Source organism: Cynocephalus volans, chromosome 3 (assembly GCF_027409185.1).
Source record: "Cynocephalus volans isolate mCynVol1 chromosome 3, mCynVol1.pri, whole genome shotgun sequence".
NCBI classification, from domain to species: Eukaryota; Metazoa; Chordata; class Mammalia; order Dermoptera; family Cynocephalidae; genus Cynocephalus; species Cynocephalus volans.
In genome coordinates this window covers 42,894,186-42,912,234 of record NC_084462.1, presented here as the reverse complement: position 1 = coordinate 42,912,234, position 18,049 = coordinate 42,894,186, and the positions used below count along the sequence as shown (strand labels likewise).

The 18,049-nt window shown below is 48.0% G+C and overlaps 1 protein-coding gene across 1 annotated transcript in view; it reads left to right on the top strand.

The window, feature by feature from the left end:
• LRRK1 (leucine rich repeat kinase 1) overlaps nucleotides 1-3,321 on the top strand; it is a 134,968-nt gene extending 131,647 nt beyond the window's left edge. The window contains exon 34 of the mRNA XM_063090601.1: nucleotides 1,949-3,321. Within this exon, the coding sequence (XP_062946671.1) occupies nucleotides 1,949-2,126 (178 nt within the window). The 3' untranslated portion in view covers nucleotides 2,127-3,321. The remainder of the gene's footprint in view (nucleotides 1-1,948) is intronic.
• The last annotated feature ends 14,728 nt before the right edge of the window (nucleotides 3,322-18,049 follow it).

Here is an 18,049-nt window from a genome sequence, read left to right as displayed (position 1 = left end):
AGGGAGTGGCCCCTTAGGATCAGAGGAGGGGAGCCGCATGGGTACTCATGGCACCACTGCCACATCCTACACCATGGCCTTGCTGCCTTTCTGTTCTCACAAATGTCAACATCCACCAACATGGCCATAAGGCAAAGTAAGAACAAGATGGGACCCTCCAGGTAGCTCCTATGGGCTCAGCAAAATCCATAGGCCAAGGCTGCCTATTTCTCAGATCCCCAGTGCACCTGTAGACCAAGTGCCTGACCCAGGACATGCTCCAGGGCCAGAGTTTAGCTGCAGCAGAAATGGGGGTCCATCCAAGTGATTCACCATCCTTCCTGCAAAGCGGGAGAGCCCAGCCCAAGGTGCCCCACCTGCCCCTACAGCACCAGGTGGGGCCAGGCGACACAGACATGCTCCTGGCTATTCCTAAGCCTGGGGGTCTGGCTCCTGCCCTTCCCAGGCTCAGGCATGGCTTCATACTCATGTGTGGGTGGACACCACCGGGAGGCATGCCAGCCTCCACTGTGGGGTGTGCCAGGCAGGGCGACCCTCCCAGGCCACATCTATGTAGCTGGGGAGATGAGAGGCTGGCATCAGGCCACAGTTCCTAACATGTTTACACTCCTCCCTTTGACTACCAAGCCCCACACAGTAAATCTTCCTTATGAAGAGCCCCTCAACTCAGATGCATGTGTGCAGGTGCGCGTGTGTGTGCATGCCTGTGCACATGTGTGCATGTGTATACTCTGTAGCACTTCCACTTCCTACCAGGCCCATTTCTACGCAGCGCAAGTCATCACCTGTCCCCAGGCAACTGGGTTTCTATCCATCTGGAGCATGAGGGGCTGGAGAAATCCCATTCGACCTGTTTCTCCCAGAACAGGATATGACCATGGCAGTGCCACTCTCTTGCCTGCTAGCACTGAGCTTTCTCAGTGAGTCCCAGGGCTAGTGACACTTGCTCTGTGCGTGCTTCTTCATCTGGGTTTGCTCCTGAGCCCAGCTAAGTTTATGAATGGCAGCCTTGAGCTGAAGTAGCTCCCGGCTTGCAGATCAGGCTTCTGGAACAAATGGGTCTGTAGAACCCAGGTGGGTTGACTGTGGCATGCTTGTCATTAGTGTCCCTTAATCTTTACCTCGTGTTTTTCCTATTCATGCCCCAAAGCCAGGTCTTACCAAGAGCCAAGTATACTCACTATATGGAGAAAGAGGTCCAGGAGGTCAACTGAAAGGAAGGCCCTGGCAAGACCATGAGAGTCAGAGGCCTCTGGACATCCTGGCTTACAGGATTGCCTCGGTGCCAGGCAGGGCGTGCACACTGGTAACAGAAGGAGGAGGTGCAGATAGTACCTGCTTGGAGGCGGGCTGCCAGCCCTGCAGAGGCGTAGCCAGGGCAGGAGACCACAGGGAGCCCTCCACCATGGCCCAGAAGGAAACCTGTATTGCACCCACAGATGTGCAGAACAGTCCACAGCCTCAAAGAAATGTAACTGTTTATGACTTTGGGGCAGCAGGTTTTCTGCCTGCAGGGTAATTAGTGACCCCGTATTCCCTCAGTGTGTGGAAACAGAGCGGAAGAAGCAGCTCACGGAGCTTAGGGCGAGGGGATTGAGTTCAAGCTTCAGCACGGCCATAGGCCATTCAGCAGCAGGAATTCAGGTCAGTGGTATCTTCTGGACATTTCGGGATCTGAGGCAAAGTTTGGAGGATGTCTGCTCTGAAGCACCAGTGACTTTCCATGGAGTCAGTCCATTCCAGGAGTCAGTGCCTGTGAGTGTCAGTCGGTGCCCCCAGCCCTCTGGCAGACTTTACCAGGCCTTGGCCTGCAGCTGGGCCCCCCATGAGAAGCAGGATATCCCAGGCCAGGCTGAGATGCACAACCCCACTTAGGTGCAGGGTAAGGGTCCCAGCCCCGACCGAGTGAGGACCACTGTGGGTTTTCTCAGACCCCTTCTCTCTGCAGGGTGCTGGTGGATGCTGCTGTGGTGGCAAAGGACACGGTTGTGTGTGGCTTTGAAAACGAAAACACCGAGTGGTGCCTGGCTGTCTGGAGGGGCTGGGGTGCCAGGGAGTTTGACATTTTCTACCAGTCCTACGAGGAGCTGGGCCGGCTGGAGGCTTGCACACGGAAGAGGAGGTGATTCCTGTGGAATGACTGTCACAAGGGGCTGGCCAGCTTGACCCATCCACGGACCCAGGAGATGGACCGAGTTCTCCCCTGAACCCCTTGCTGCTACAAAGTACTGAGAAGTGACCAGCCTGCCGGTGGTTTGGGGGTTCTCTGGTTCTCAAGGGCAGAATTACCTGAATATCCCATTCCCCTTTTGCTGGCTTTACAGTTCCAGGGAAGACGGTGGCTCCTCCTGCCTCCTCCAGCTTCCAGAAACAGGGGAGGGGGACCCCATTCTGGGCTAGGTCCCACAAAGGGGGGCTGGGCCTCCCTGGCATAAAGGACCTACCCGTTTTCATCCACAGGTCTAGGATGGAATTACACTAGAGGCTCTCAGTTGGGAAGCAGTTTGGGGCAGGGCAGGGGGAGGGTCATGACCCCTTTCCCTTCCCCCCAGGACCCCAGGCTCTTAGCACATTTCACAAGCTCCTGAATCCCCAAGGCCCAGGGCCAGCCCAGGCAAGCAAAGATCAGATGTCTCCCTGCTCAGGAAAGTCTCTGTGTGAGAAACCCCCAGAACGACCCTGAGTGAAGAGGAGCGTTGCCCAACCCAGGAATGAATGGGTTCCTTTAAGTGGCACAGCCAGAAAGCCCAGAGGCACAGAGTGCGAGAGTCCCTGCTCAGCCTTAACGTCCTTCTGCTGCCGACAAAGGGAAGGAGAAACTCAATCAGCAGGACTCGAGAGAGGGCTTGTGTTTATAGCTCTGTAAAATAAACTTGGACGCAGCTGGAGCACAAGCCCTGTTTGTTTGCACATAATAATCTTGTTTATCGCTTTAACAAATTAAGTAATATCTCAGCAGTTAGGCCTCGTTGTGAAATCACATCATATGGGGCTTATACCAAATTATGTATTTGCTAAACATTCACTGCACACATATACAACAGAGTACAAAATGTGAAGTTGTTAGCAGGATTTATGTACAACAGCAAGCACTTTTATAAGACATGTACACACACACGTACACACATTAACACACGTGTGCGCACATATCCACATCTCTGCAGAGTTACCATTTGAGGCTGCTTAACCCAGAACAGGAGTTTGAATGTAAGATCATACTCAGCTCACGTTGTTGACCCTTTTCTAAAATTAAATTATAAAAATTGAACTTCAGATTTACTGGAGTGTGCAGGCAGATGTTCCTTTTATCTGAAAATAAACAGGGCCCCACAGGAATGAAGCTGTGGCCTGCCTGTTGAGTGTTTGGGATAAAAGCATAGGCTCATTCCCTCCCAGGTCCACTCACTGCCTGGGGTGGGAATGGATGCGTCCTCGGCCCTCCGTGCCAGCGTGCAGGCTGCCCAGAGCAGTTTCAGTGGGTAGAGACGGCCACGCGCGTCAGCCGTGGGCCTGGGTGCCAAGTCCCGGGGGCCAAGAGTCTGTGCCTCCTGCCCATTGCCCACTATTCTCCTGCCCTGGCTCCTCAGCAGGGCCTTCGGGGTCACTGCTCCCCTTCTCCTCATCCTGGTACCCTACAGCTGCCCAGTTCGCCCCGCAAATGCAACCCAGGCCCTGTCCATCTCCTGCAGCCAAACTGCTTTGCCAGCCCCAGGCTCCCCCGTCCAGTCCAGGCCCTCATTAGACCTCACCTCCCCCTGCCCCTGTGTGAGAGTCTCACTGGGCCGGTCAGGGGAACTCTTTACACCACAGAGTCCAGATGGGAAATGGTTAATGAACTTGCCTATGTAAAAATTAGAAACTTCCATAGAAAAATTACCAGAGTCCAAAGGTGGACAATCAACTGGGAAAAAAAATTTGTGACGCAAATGAGAGACAGTAGCTCACTTGTCCTGTATACAGAGAATTTGTGCTTATCAGTGAGAAAGAGAAAACCCAATGTGAAAGCGGGTACAGGGCACGAGCTGCAAGGAAACACGTCCCGGACACACCAGCACTCAACCTCGCTCAGCCCCGGGAAACAGTCGTAAGCCTGGCAATACATGCCATCGTCTGTCCACGTGCTGGCAAGGAAGGAACAGCGGTGTTTCCTGAGCACCTACTGTGTGTCACACACTGTCACCAGGACACAGTGGTAATCAAACCAAAAATAATCCTGCTTTGAGCAGCTCACTTCTAGTGGGTGGTGGCGATGAACACACAAGTGAGATGATAGAGAGGGGAGACCATTAAGTGGGGCAGTTGGGAGCCAGTGGCTGAGGGGGCTGCCACACTTGAGGAGGCCAGGGATGGCCTTCAGGGGGAGGTACAGTCTGAGGTTCGTGTGAGATCTGCACGCACCAGGTAGGCGGGCCGTGCGTGCAAAGGCCCTGCGGTAGAGTGAGTTGCAGGGTTGGAGGGACAGACAAGCAGCTGGTGCAGCTGCAGTGTTGCAAGGGAGCTCAGTGCCAGCTGACACAATCACAGGCCTTCGTCTTCATGGACACGACTGGCAGTTTTAAGCAGAAGTATTAGATGATCTAATTGTCTTTAAAAATCACTTTGCTGAGTGGAGGATGGACTAAAGAGGAGGTAGTCTACATCAGGGCCACCCCTTGGAGAGCATTTTGGTTGTATCTACTCAAATTTCAAATGCACAAACCCTTTGACTTAGCAGTTCCACTTAGGTATTTGATCCTGAAATATTTGTGACAGTGCCCAGAGATACAGAACAAAGATGTTCATTGCAGCATCACTTATAAGAGCCCCAAACAGGAAACAATCCCATCGAGATCTATCAGGAGGGAAGTCATAAAATTCTCACACGTGCAACAGTGCAATACTCTGCAGCACTTCAAAAGAAGGAGGCACTGCTGGCTGTGCTGGTCTGACATGTTCTCTGAGATATAATAAATGTGCTGTTGCTGTAAAAAGCAACTTGCGGTGTAGCGTGCATCGAGTCACCATTTGCATAAAAACATTGTAGAGCTACGCATGTGCACACACGGAAACCGTCCCAAAGGACACCCAAGAACCTGGTAGACATGGGTTGCCTCTGGGGAGGAGAATTGAGGGCTGACACAGAAGAGCAGGCTCTTAAGTTTTACTTTATATTTTCTGCTCTGCCCTTCACTCTGAATCGTATGCATGCCTTTTCTGGATTTTTTTTTTTTTTTCTCCCAGCTGGTCAGTATAGGGATCTGAACCCTTGACCTTAGTGTTACAAAACACCATGCTCTAACCAATTGAGCTAACCAGCCAGCTTGCATGCTTTTTTATGGAGGCAATCCAGGATGAGAGGTACTTCTCCCCTGGTCCCCAGAAAGAACATGCCTCGCCTTGGTCTCCAGTGGTAATGGGGAGTCCCCCCCTGTCCCCTCTCCTATGTGGGTGCCTGACTCCATGGTCATGGCTGACCCAGGACCACCCTGACTGTTTTTAGGTTGCAAGCAGAGAGCCCAGGTGAAGTAGATGTGCACAGCAGGGGGCAGGTATGAAGATGGTCAGCCAAGGTCAATCAGCTCTGACCCTGGTCCACCCTTGCCCTGGAATTGGGAGGGTGGTTGCCCAGTTGGCCTTTCTGATGACTGGTCACCAACTGGGCCACCACCACCTTCCAGGGCCACTTATTACTCAAACCTACAGGGTCTTTGCAATGCCAAACCCAGCCTCTCTCCCTGCCCAGTGCCTCCAGGGCTGGAGCGTGGGCTGCTATCCCTGTCGTTTCTCACGCAGAAAGCATGTGGAGAACCGCAGAGGAGACATGGTGACACAGAAACTCCCCCAAGGCTCAGAGAGACCCGCAAGTTGAAACACTCCCAGGGAGAGAGCCATGTCTTCTGGCATAACAGGGTCTAGGGCCTCAGACTCTCCGCCCCTCTAAATGCCGAACGATATTTCCCATCCAAGGCAGGACCAGTCGGTCTGGGGAGAAATGCAGCAGGATGTTCTAGTTATGACAGTAATCACTGTGGCAGAAACTACTGGTTGCACCCCCTTCTTCTCAGTAACTCACCCCAATTTTGCTGGTGCTTCATTTCCCAGCCACCCTTGGAGGTAGAGGCGGGTCTGGCACTGAGCTCCAGCCAGGGGCAACGTGGACAGTGTGGAGTAGGGCTTTGGGGAAATGCCAGCAAAGGGGCCAACTGAGCAGGAGCCCCGCAGGCCCTGTCCCCTGCCTCCCTCTCCCTTGTGGGAACATGAGGGCCAAGAGGACCCTGGGACAATAATGGAGGACAGCCCACCATGGCCGCTCTGGCTGCCAGCCTCCAGGCTTCTCACAACCTCATGGAAAAGGGAACACACCACTTCCTGTTTGAGCCAGGATTTTTCAGATCTGTTAACCAGCAGCCAGATGCATTCCTAAGTGTTCAGATACGTTTTCCGTGAGCCCAACCGGGGCACTGAGAGCTAGCGAATGAGCTGGCCCTAACACACTTCCACTCAAGTTCAGGCAGAGGCCCGGAGCTTACTTCTGCGTCATGAGAACCGAGTGTGGTGAGGTCCAAGGTGTTGCTCCCCAGGGCAGCAAGCAGTCATTTCACACCACAGCACTGTTACAAAAAGGTCCAGGGTTTCAACCTAGTCACTCACTCAGAGGCCAGTACTTGGGGTGTGGGCTTTGATGTCCTGCAAGTCTCAACCCTTGAGCCTGAGCAGGCTGCCCAACTCTGCAGGCCTGGTTTCTCCTCTGTGAAACAGCCATGACGATTCTGATCCCATCAGGATCAGCACAGGGACAAAGAGAGATCGTGTATGTGACAGCCCCGTGCCCAGGGTCAGAACCCCCTCCCTCCCCGCCTCCCAGCCGTGACGTTCTCTCCTCTGCCTGGGAAGGCACCAGGGGGAGCCCAGGATCGTCCCTGAGAGCCACTTGGGGAAACACCAGCGGTCCTGTTGCCTGAAACGTCACAACTTTAGGAAAAAAATGTTTTCTGAAATATCAGGAAGACGTTTACTCACCCCTTCACTAGAGAATTGAGTTAGGGTGTAGCACATGTAAGAATAAGTGAAAGCTGATTGATTATTGTAATAAGATGACAGGAATGTTTAGGAGTCCCATTTTGGAACATGCATTTTTAAAATACGAAATAGGAGTAACGATTGGCATGCAAATAAAATACATTTCCACCTTGTCATTGGTGGCTTCTGCCATCCCCAGGGCTGCCCCCGAGACTCTTCACCATCCGGGCCTTCGGTCAGTCGGTCGGCAGGTGGGGAGAGGCCGTGTGACAAGTGCCAGCAAAGTGCTGAGTAGAAGGGAAGCCATTGCCTCTCACAGGTGGGAGCCCTGCATTCCTGTGTGGGACGACCCTGCCGCGGGACGCCCCTTCCCTCTCACCTGGGCCCTGAGCATGAGCTGGTGGTTGCTGGGTCAGCCTGTGTCCTAGAGAGATGACCAGAGCACGCAGACCACCTGCCATGGACATGGATGGAGAGCAAGAAGTAAAGCCTGTGGAGGGTGACACTGGAATTTGGGAGTCCCATCACCTGAGCTCACCTGGCCCATCCTGAGTGGCAGGTGACCCCCACACCCCACCAAGCCCCGACACCGTGCACCACCCAGCACTCACACACGGTCTCGTGCCTTGGCAGCAGGCTCCGCAGAGCTGTCCCCCTGCTCTGTCAAGATGAATGGCCCCAGCTCTGCCTCCCTAAGCCTGCGAGCTCCTCAAGGGAAATGACAGAGAGGACAGGTCTTAATGGACAAAGGAGTCTCATCCCAAAAGAAAGGTGGGGCTGGCAGGGGGACAGCAACCTAACATGTGAAATTGGAAACAGCCAATTCAATGAACTCATAACTTGTGCTGCAGAAGGAGACCAAGAAATAGGAGCAGTGGTTGCCCGTGGGGAGGGGAGTCAGATGGCTAGGATGGACTTTTCTTATCATGAGTATTATTTAATCAATACATCATCTCACCCCAGTTAGACTGGCCATTACCAAAAAGACAGAGTAACAAATGCTCATGTGGATGCAGAGAAAAGGGAACCCTCCTGCACTGTTGATGGGACTGTAAATTGGTGCAGCCACTATGGAAAATGGTATGGAAGGTCCTCAAACAACTACAGATAGAACTACCATACGATCCAGCAATCCCACTGCTGAGTATATACACAAAGGAATGGAAATCATCATGTCATAGTGATACCTGCACTCCCATGTTCATTGCAGCTCTATTTACAATAAACAAAAGTCGGAACCAAAGTAAACGTCCATCCATGGACGACTGGATAAGGAAAATGTGGTATATACACACAATGGAATACTACACAGCAATAAAAAATTCTGCCATTTGCAGCAATATGGATGAACTTAGAGAAAATCATATTAAGTGAAACGAGCCAGGCACTGAAAGAAATACCACATGTCCTCACTCATAAGTGGAAGCTAAGAAATAAATAAAATTTAGAAAAGAATAAAAGACAGATACAACGATCACAATGATACGTTGAACTTTCAAAAGGAGAGAACAGAACTGAGGCCACCAGAGGTGGGCAAGGGAGAGGGGGAGAGGAGGTCATTGAGAAATTGGTAAATGGCCACAAAAAATGATTACATTGTGTAATGCTGAGTATATGGATTATCCTGACTTGAGCATCACATATTGCACACAGGTAGTGATATTCAACATGGTACCCCACAGATATGTGCAATCAATCATGTTTCAATAAAAATTAAAAAGTAAATGGAAATTAATATATGACATCATCAAAAATATTCTGTCATTAAAAGTGGCCTAGAGAGTAGCACCAATACTCACATACTCCCCTAGCTCGTAGATCTGGAGCCTACTGCTTCTCTCCACTGGAGCAAAGCTGGACGACATGCACGCACACACTCAAAACACACACACAGCTACACATGTACCACACACATACACACACATAAACATTCACGACACAGACACACATATACATACAGACACACATGATTTAGAATGAGCCTGGGACGGGCTGGATATTCAAGGATTTCAAGAGCAGCGTTCAAAGGACAGAGCCACTTTAAAGGGATTCGCTTTGGCTGAGTTGCAACGATTTGTTAACTGGCAAACGGAAATCATACCAGTTGTAAAAAGTTGCAATGATACCAAAAAAAGAAGTTATTATGAAGCAGATAGACGGTAGTTGTAATTTAAAAGGAGGTTAAATCTCATAGTGTATACATAATTTGTAATTGCTTTTAATGACTAGAGAAGTGTTCACATAATGGGTAATTGTTCCTTCCAGTAAATGTATAATCTGGCTTACAAAACATGTTTTTTATCTGTGTAAGAAGGAAAATATGAGTGCAGGGAAAAGATCTTGGAAGGGGAAGGAGCTGTCACTCTGATGGCCATCCTGATGACCAGCTAGAAAGAGGTCCAGCAGAGAGTGGCCAGCAGGTGCAGAGAAGCTGCTGTCCCGAGCTGGTCCTGAGACAGTGAGCACCCTGCACACATTCATGTCCTCCCAGCCCGGGACAGGACCCTCAAGTTGGCCCACTTAGCAGATGTTAATGAGATACGTTTCCAAACCAGGTCAATAGATCATGAGGAAGGGACAAATGAAAGTTAAAGAACGCTTCACTTCTGGGGTGGACACCAGACTGCAAAAGAACTCAAAGCTTCAAGAAAAGCTTGAGCTTCAAAGGTCCTACAGGTGCAGGAAGTGAACTCTTCACACAGAAAGGACCCTCAGCTGGATGCCTGGGCATGGCTTTCAGTCACATTGGGAGGAGAAGCTGGGAGCCCTGCCCCGTGAGAACCGTCCATACCCCAGGCCCTGAGTCCTCAGTCCTTATCCAGTCACATCGAGCCCTTGTCTCTTTTCCTGGGGTCCGGAAAGGTCATTGCAACTCTAGGAAGGCTGAGACCTGGGAGAACTATGAATATCAGTAGAAATCTAGTGAGGGGTAAGGAAGAAAGATGGGACTCTAAGGCTTCAGCATCGAGGTCAGCTCTGGAGTGAGCACTCAGTTATGTAAGTGACACAGCATTTTAGATGTGTTTTGTCTGTTTCTTAGAATGATCAAAGCACTGAAGATGGTCTAGTACTGTAGACTTTGATATTAATTAAATGTTTACAAGCAGAATTCAATACACATTTTAAATCAATGTTTAATTGGAGAAATTGTAAAGACTCAGCAGTTACATATTGGACGCATAAGCAGTGTGTTAGTGTTTAGAGACTGGTTGCTGTTTCACGTTTAGTGAAAGTGATCCATAAGCCTGATAACTGGGCAGCAACAGTGTACAGGCAGCGACGTGTGAGCCCACCAGCACCCCACAGCCGGGCACCCAGGAATGGCATGTTAACTGAAGGCAGAGGGAGACAGCAATGGAGGTGCTTCAGGTTCGCTGGCCAAAAGCACTGGAATGTCCTCATCTCCCAACCTAGGGGCCAGAAAGATCCAGAGGAGAATGGCATCCTATTCCTTCCTTTTCCAAAGGGCAAATCCACCCCACTCCAGACTAGACACCCTCCTCCCCTGCACCCCACAGAGTTGAACTCACCCAGAAACCCAGAGAACCCGGAGAGGTCTGAGTGATGGAGAGAGAGCCGCACAGGAGCCTGGCCGGGCACACCTGTGTGATTCTGCAGAGCAAAGCTCAGGGGGCAGGACATGCCAGCCACTCTCTGGGAGGCTAGGGATGGCCAGCGCCATCCCAGAGCCTCAAAGCCTCCCCTTCCCCATCCCCAGGGCTGCAGAGCAGAGACCCCTGCCAGAAGCCCACAGTCAGGCCCTGGGGTCCATTTGCAGGGCCCATGATTTTTAACAAGGAGATCGTAATGCCTGTCAGGGTGAAGGCCGGGTAGAGGAAAGCCATTTCTCACATTGCTGTTGCTCAGACGTCTGTCACCTCTCTCGCCCACAGGAAGCCTGGACTCTGGAAATTCCCCTTCACTTGCCCTAGGTCCCTCTCCACATTCCTCAAGCCCCTTTCCCAGGCAAGGACGTAAGGGGGCATCTAGAGAGAGATGGGCTACGTGGACCCCCAGGACTTCCCAAGTAGAAGCTAGCTCCTAGCTGCCCAAATTTCATGTTGCAGCAAGTCCAGAATCACTGTTTGGAATTATTTCTACCCCCTGTATCAGTCTGCTTGGGCTGCCATAATAAAATATCATACATGGTGTGGTTTAAACAATAGGAAAGTATTTCTCACCGTTCTGGAGGTTTGAAGTCCAAGTTCAAGGTGTCGGCAGGATTGGCTTCTCCTGAGGCCTCTCTCCTTGGCTTGCAGATGGCACCCTCTGGCTGCGTCCTCACATGGTCTTCTCTCTGTGCATGCGCCCCCCTGGCCTCTCTGTGTGTCCTTATCTCCTATTCTTATAAGGACACCAGTCCGATTGGATTAGGGCCCACCCTGACAACCTGATTTTAACTTAATCACCTCTTTAAAGACCTTACTCCCAAATATAGTCACATTCTAAAGTACTTTACTGAGGGTTAGGGCTTCAACATATGAATTTGAGGGTTTCGCAATTCAGTCCATAACACCCTTCTTGTTCCAACAGCTCTATGGTGAATTCTGTGGAGCATGAAAACAGCCAGAGAGCATGCCCTACGATGACAGCAAATGGATACTATTGTAGGCAAACATTTAAAGGCAAGGCAAGGCCCTCGTAATACACTAAGTGAAACAGGGAGGCCTCAAGATTCATGGTGATAAGAAATGCATGTACAGTATTTTATAAATGTGTAGATGAAAAGGCTAGAAGAACATAGACCAAAATGTTAATGGTGGCTATTTCTGGCTAATGAGATTTACCACTGAATTTTTTTTTTTCTTTTCCTTCTTGCTTGTCCACATTATTTCTTTTGCAATAGGGAAAAAAAGTAAAAGTTAAAAAATATTTGCTTTTCATTACTATAAAATTACTATTGGACCTAAGAATGCACATTCTTGTTGTGACTGGTTCCCTTTGGGACACTCAGCTTCCTAGCAGCCAATGCCAAAGAAAGTACCTTTTTCAAAAGTTACCCAACGCTGTGGTTTGAATGTCCCCTCCAAAACTCATGTGCAAGCTTAATCCACAATGTGGCAGTGTTGAGAGGTGGGGGCTTTGGGAGGTGATTGGATCATGAGAGCTCTGCCCCCATGAATAGCTTAATCTATTCATGGATTAATGGATTAATGGGTTATCATGGGAGTGGAACTAGAGGCTTTATAAGATGAGGAAGAGAGACCGGAGCTAGAACATTAGCACGCTCAGCCCCACCTGTGATGCCCTGTGCTTCCCAAGGAACTCTGCATAGAGTCCCCACCAGGAGGAAGGCCCTCACCTGATGTGCCCTCTGACCTTGGACTTCCCAGCCATGGAACTATAAGAAATAAATTCCATTTCTTTATAGATTAGCGAGTTTCAGGTATTCTGTTATAAGCAACAGAAAACTGGCAAGACACCCAATTCCCAGAATCCAGAAACAATGCATTATCCAAGTGAGGTAAAATCACCTTGCTTCTCCCAAGCTGGGCAGGAATCTCCTCTTTCCCGGGGAGTCAGGGGTACACAGGGGACATTCTGAGGTGTAGGGACTGGTGCCCCTGCCGTGACACAGCAACAATTTCCTGGGGTTGACTCTCCTAGCTGCCACAGGCAAGGCAGCTGCCACCCCACCCCTCACAGCCCAGGTGAGTGTTGGCCCTTGAGGGCCCGTAGCACAGGGCCCAGGTCTCAGAAGAATCCAGGGCCACTGGAAAACCTAGAAGGGGGTGTGCACGCCCTCCAACCCCACCTCCCGGAGCCCAGTTTCCACATGAGGGAGAGGCTGGGCGCAGTGAGTGCCGCGCCTCTGACAAGCACCGAGGCGTCCATCCAGCAACACTGGCCTGACGTAGACCACCCGGCCAGCTGGCCGCAGCTTCTCTCGGCATCTGGGGCTGGCCTGAGCTGGACCTCTAGTTGCATCGTCGTTTCCATGGAAACGTATGTTTTGGATCATTCCCACCCAGAATTCACCTGTCTGCAATCAACAAAGGACTAAGGGGCAGGACCCAGACTCACCGCCACCCCTCTGTCTCCTCCTCAACTGAGCACTCTCAGGAGGTACATGGTAAATTCTGGAGGCCCCATGCAGCTGCTGGTTCTGCTGCCTCAGCTTATAGTGTCATCAAATCCCCCTCCACACCTGTCCCCACACGCTCCTCGGCTCCCTTCCTCTGAGTCTCACATTAGTCCAGACACATTGCCCTGAGGCTCCGTCAGCCCTGGGATGTGCCAGACCAACACGAGCTGCTCCCAGGAGCCAGGGTCTTGCCAGTGGGACCACAGCACCCCCAGCCTGTGCCAGGGACCCCATCCCAAACGAAGCCGGGCTCACGGCACCAGCATACCATCACCACCCTCTTTCCATGGCCCCTGCTGACGGACACACTCTTTCTTTAGCCAGATCCACACACAGCAGGCCAGCTGTACCCCAGTCCTGAGGCCTCATGGCCACTCTGCTGCATTTGGGGAGTTGGCATGTTCTCCCACAACCCCTACCCTGCCCGCCACTCTGTAGCCCTCAGAGCCTCAGCTTCCTCATCAGTAAAATGGGAGGATTAAATGAAGGACCGGCATCAAGGACTTAGCCCAGTGGGACACTTAGCCAGAGCAGCGAACATGCACTCTCGTCTAACTCTCGGGCATCGCCAGCTTGTGTCCTCAGCTGCAAGTGCCTCGCCCTCATCTCCCCACAGCCCTCAAGCACCCACGCATCACCCAGCTTGACCGTTTTATGATGTTCTTGACAGAACCGAGGCTTGGAGAGGTGAGTGTCTGCCATCTCTCCGTGGGGGCAAGCTTGGAAACCTGTTTCTACAGACCCCAGTTGCAACTGCCCCTGCAGATCCTGAGTCTGTCCCTCCTGGGCCCCAGCTCTGCCCCTCTCAGGCGTCATCCAGAACTGCAATTACGTGTGCATGGAGGGGCAGGGCATGCACATAGGGAATCTCCAGGAGAGATTTTCCATGCCCTGGAGGGCCCTGTCTGGCCCCTGCTGTCCAAACACACCCCAGTCCCTGATGAAGACCCTAGACAGCCTGCACCGTGGCCCCGGCTTCCACTGCACTTCCTCCTAGCATGGAAGACCTCTTAGACCCGCTGTGTGCTGTGCAGGGCGAGGTGACACCTCCCACCAGCTGAGCCCGCCCTCATAACCTCCACCCACACCTGCATGGGAGATGAGAGGAGAAGGGACGGAGGAGGAGGGCAGGTGAGGTGAGGTAGAAGGAACTAGGAAACACGTTCACCTCTGAACTAGCCGCATCAGGTCACCAAAGCCCCAAATCAAGTGCAGCTGGAGAAGTGAAAGTGAGTGAACTTATCTGGATTTTATTTATAAAAATGATTTAAATTTAATCTAAATGACACTAGGTGTGTGTTGTCCTCAATGCAAAGATTTTCATGTTTTTAATCTTTTTTTTTTTTTTTTTTTTTACTGTAACATAGTTTATTGCACATATCTGTGGGGTACCACGTTGAATGTCAATACCTGGGTCCAATAGGTGATACTCTAATCAGGATAAATAGCATATTAAACATTATATAATGTAATCGGTTTTGGGGGCCCTTTTCCAATTCCTTCCTTACCCTCCTTCCCTTTCTTCTTTTCCACCCGTGGTAAACTCAGTTCTGTTCTCTCCTTTTGAAAATTCAATGTATCATTGTAATGGTTGTTTCTTTCTCTTTCTTCTCTTCTCTTTTCTTTTCTTTCTATATACTTGGTTCTTTTAGCTCCTGCTTATGAGTAAGGACATGCAGTATTTCTCTTTCTATGTCTGGCTTATTTCACTTAACGTGATTTTCTCTAAGTCCATCCATGTTGCTGTGAATGGCAGTATTTCATTCTTTTTATGGCAGAGTAGTATTCCACTGTGTAAATATACCACATTGTCTTTATCCAGTCATCCAACAATGGACATTTGGGTTGGTTTCAATTCTTCACTATTGTAAATACAGCTGTGATAAATGTGGGGTGCAGGTGTCCCTTCAACATGATTATTTCCATTCCTCTGGGTATATGCCCAGCAGTGGAATTGCTGGATCATATGGAAGTTCTATCTACAGGTGTCTGAGGAAACTCCATACTGTTTTTCATAATGGCTGCTCCAATTTACAGGCCCACCAACAGCATAGGACTGTTGGTCTTTCTCCGCATTCTCATCAGCATTTGTTATTCTCTGTCTTTTTGATAACAGCCAGTCTAACTGGGGTGAGATGATATCTCAGTGTCGTTTTGATTTGCATTTCTGTGATGCTAAGTGATGTTGAGCATTTTTTCATGTATCCATTGATCATTTGTATATCTTCCTGAGAAATGCCTGTTCAGCTCCTTTGCCCACTTTTTAATCATGTTATTTGTTTTTTTACTGTTAAGTTGTTTGAGTTCCTTATATATTCTTCATATTAATCCCTTGTCAGATGCATAGTTTGCAAATATTTTTTTCCCGCTCTATAGGTTGTCTTTTTGCTCTGTTAATTGTTTCTTTTACTGTGCAGAAGCTTTTTAGTTTGATATAATCCCATTCATTTACTTTTCCTTTTGTTGCCTTTGTTTTGGGGGTCATATTCATGAAGTCTTTGCCCAGTCCTACTTCCTGAAGTGTCTCTCCTAAGTTCTCTTTCAGGAGTTTTATAGTATCAGGTCTTATATTTAAGTCTTTAACCCATTTTGACTTGATTTTAGTATGGCAAGAAGTACAGGTCTAGTTTCATTCTTCTGCATATGGATGCCCAGTTTTCCCAAAACCATTTATTGAAGAGGCAGTCTTTTCACCAATGAATGTTCTTGATGCCTTTGTCAAAAATCACATGGCTGTAGGTGTATGGGTTAATTTCTGGGTTCTCTATTCTGTTCCATTGGCCTAGGTGTCTGTTTTTATGCCAATACCATGCTATTTTGGTTACTATAGCTTTGTAGTTTAATTTGAAGTCAGGTAGTGTTATGCTTTCAGCTTTATTTTTTTTTTGCTCAGGATTGCTTTGGCTATTTGGGGTCTTTTTTTTTTTTTGCTCCACATGAATGTTAATATTGTTTTTTCTATTTTGTGAAGAATGTCATTGGTATTTAATGGGGATTGCTTTGAATTTGTAGATCACTTTAGGTAGCATGGATGTTTTCACAATGTTAATTCTTCCAATCCAAGAGCATGGAATGTCCGTCTCTCTTTTTGTGTCCACTTTAATTTCTTTCAACAGTGATTTGTAGTTCTTGTTGTAGAGCTCTTTCACCTCCTTGGTTAAATTTATTCCTAAGTTTTTGGGGTGGTTTTTTTTTTTTGGTGACTATTATAAATGGACTTTCTTGATTTCTTTTTCTGCTAGTTCATTGTTAGAGTATAAAAACACTACTGATTTTTGCATGTTGATTTTGTATCTTGCAACTTTACTGAAATTGTTTATCAACTCTAAGAGTTTTTTGTAGAGTCTGTAGGGTTTTCTATATATAGGATCATGTCATCTGCAAACAAGGACAATTTGACTTCATCTTTTCCATTCTGAGTGCCCTTTATTTCTTTTTCTTGCCTGATTGTTCCGACTAGAACTTCCAATATTATGTTTAATAGGAGTGGTGAGAGGGGGCATCCTTGTCTTGTTCCCATTCATCCATTCAGGATGATATTGGCAGTGGTTTTGCCATATATGGCTTTCATTGTTTTGAGATAATTTCCTTCTATACCTAATTTGCTGAGATTCTTTATCATGAAGGATGTTGAATTTTGTCAAATGTTTTTCCTGCATCCATTGAGATAATCATATGGTTTTTGTCCTTGATTTTGTTGATGTGGTGTATCACATTTATTGACTTGCATACGTTGAACCATTCTTGAATCTATGGAATGAATCCCACTTGACTGTGGTGTATAATGTTTTTGATGTGTTCCTGTATTCTATTTGCTAATATTTTATTGAGGACTTTTGCATCTATGTTCATCAAAGATATTGGCCTCTAGTTTTCTTTCTTTACTTTATCTTTGTCTGGTTTTGGTATCAGGGTGACTCTGGCCTCATGGAATGAGTTTGGGAGAATGGATTCTCTTTCAATTTTTTGGGACAGTTTGAAGAGAACTGGTATTAATTGCTCTTTAAAGATTCGGTAGAATTCAGCAATAAAGCCATCTGATCCTGGGATTTTCTTTGCTGGGAGACTGCTGATTACTTCTTCTATCTCATTGCTTGTTATTGGTCTGTTCAGGTTTTCAGTGTCTTCTTGGTTCAGTCTTGGTAGTTTGTATGTGTCCAAAAATTTCTCCTTTTCCTCCAGGTCTTCAAATTTGTTGGCATATAGTTGTTTATAATAGTCTCTAAGATTCTTTGTATTTCTGTGGTATTGGTTGTAATGTCTACTTTTTCAGTTCTAATTTTTTGTTATTTTAGTCTTCACTCTTCTTTTTTTAGTTAGCCTCACTAATGGTTCACCTATTTTGTTTATCTTCTCGAAAAATCAATTTTTTGTTTCATTGATCTTTTGTATCATTTTGGGGGTTTCTATTTCGTTTAGTTCTGCTCTGATCTTAATTATTTTTTTATCTACTAATTTTGGAATTGGATTGATCTTGTTTTTCTAGTTCTTTGAGGTGTAGCATTAGGTTGTTTATTTGAAATCTTTCTGGTTTTTCGATGTAAGCATTTACTACAATAAACTTCCCTCTTAGTACTGCTTTTGCAGTGTCCTGCAGGTTTTGGTATGATGTGTCTTTATTTTTATTAGTTTCAAGAAACTTTTTGATTTCTTGTTTAATGTCTTTTTGGACCCATATGTCATTCAAGAGCATGTTGCTTAATTTCCATGTGTTTGCATAGTTTCCAGAGTTTTGTCTGTTATTGATTTCAAGGTTTAATCCATTGTGGTCTGAGAAGATACTTGAAATAATTTCAATTTTTAAAAATTTGCTAAGGCTTGATTTGTTACCTAACATGTGGTCTATCCTGGAGAAGGTTCCACGTGCTGATGAGGAGAATGTATATTTTGTGGTTGCTGGATGAAATGTCCTATAGATATTTGCCAAGTCCAGTCGGTCTAAAGTGTGTTTTAAATCCTGTGTTT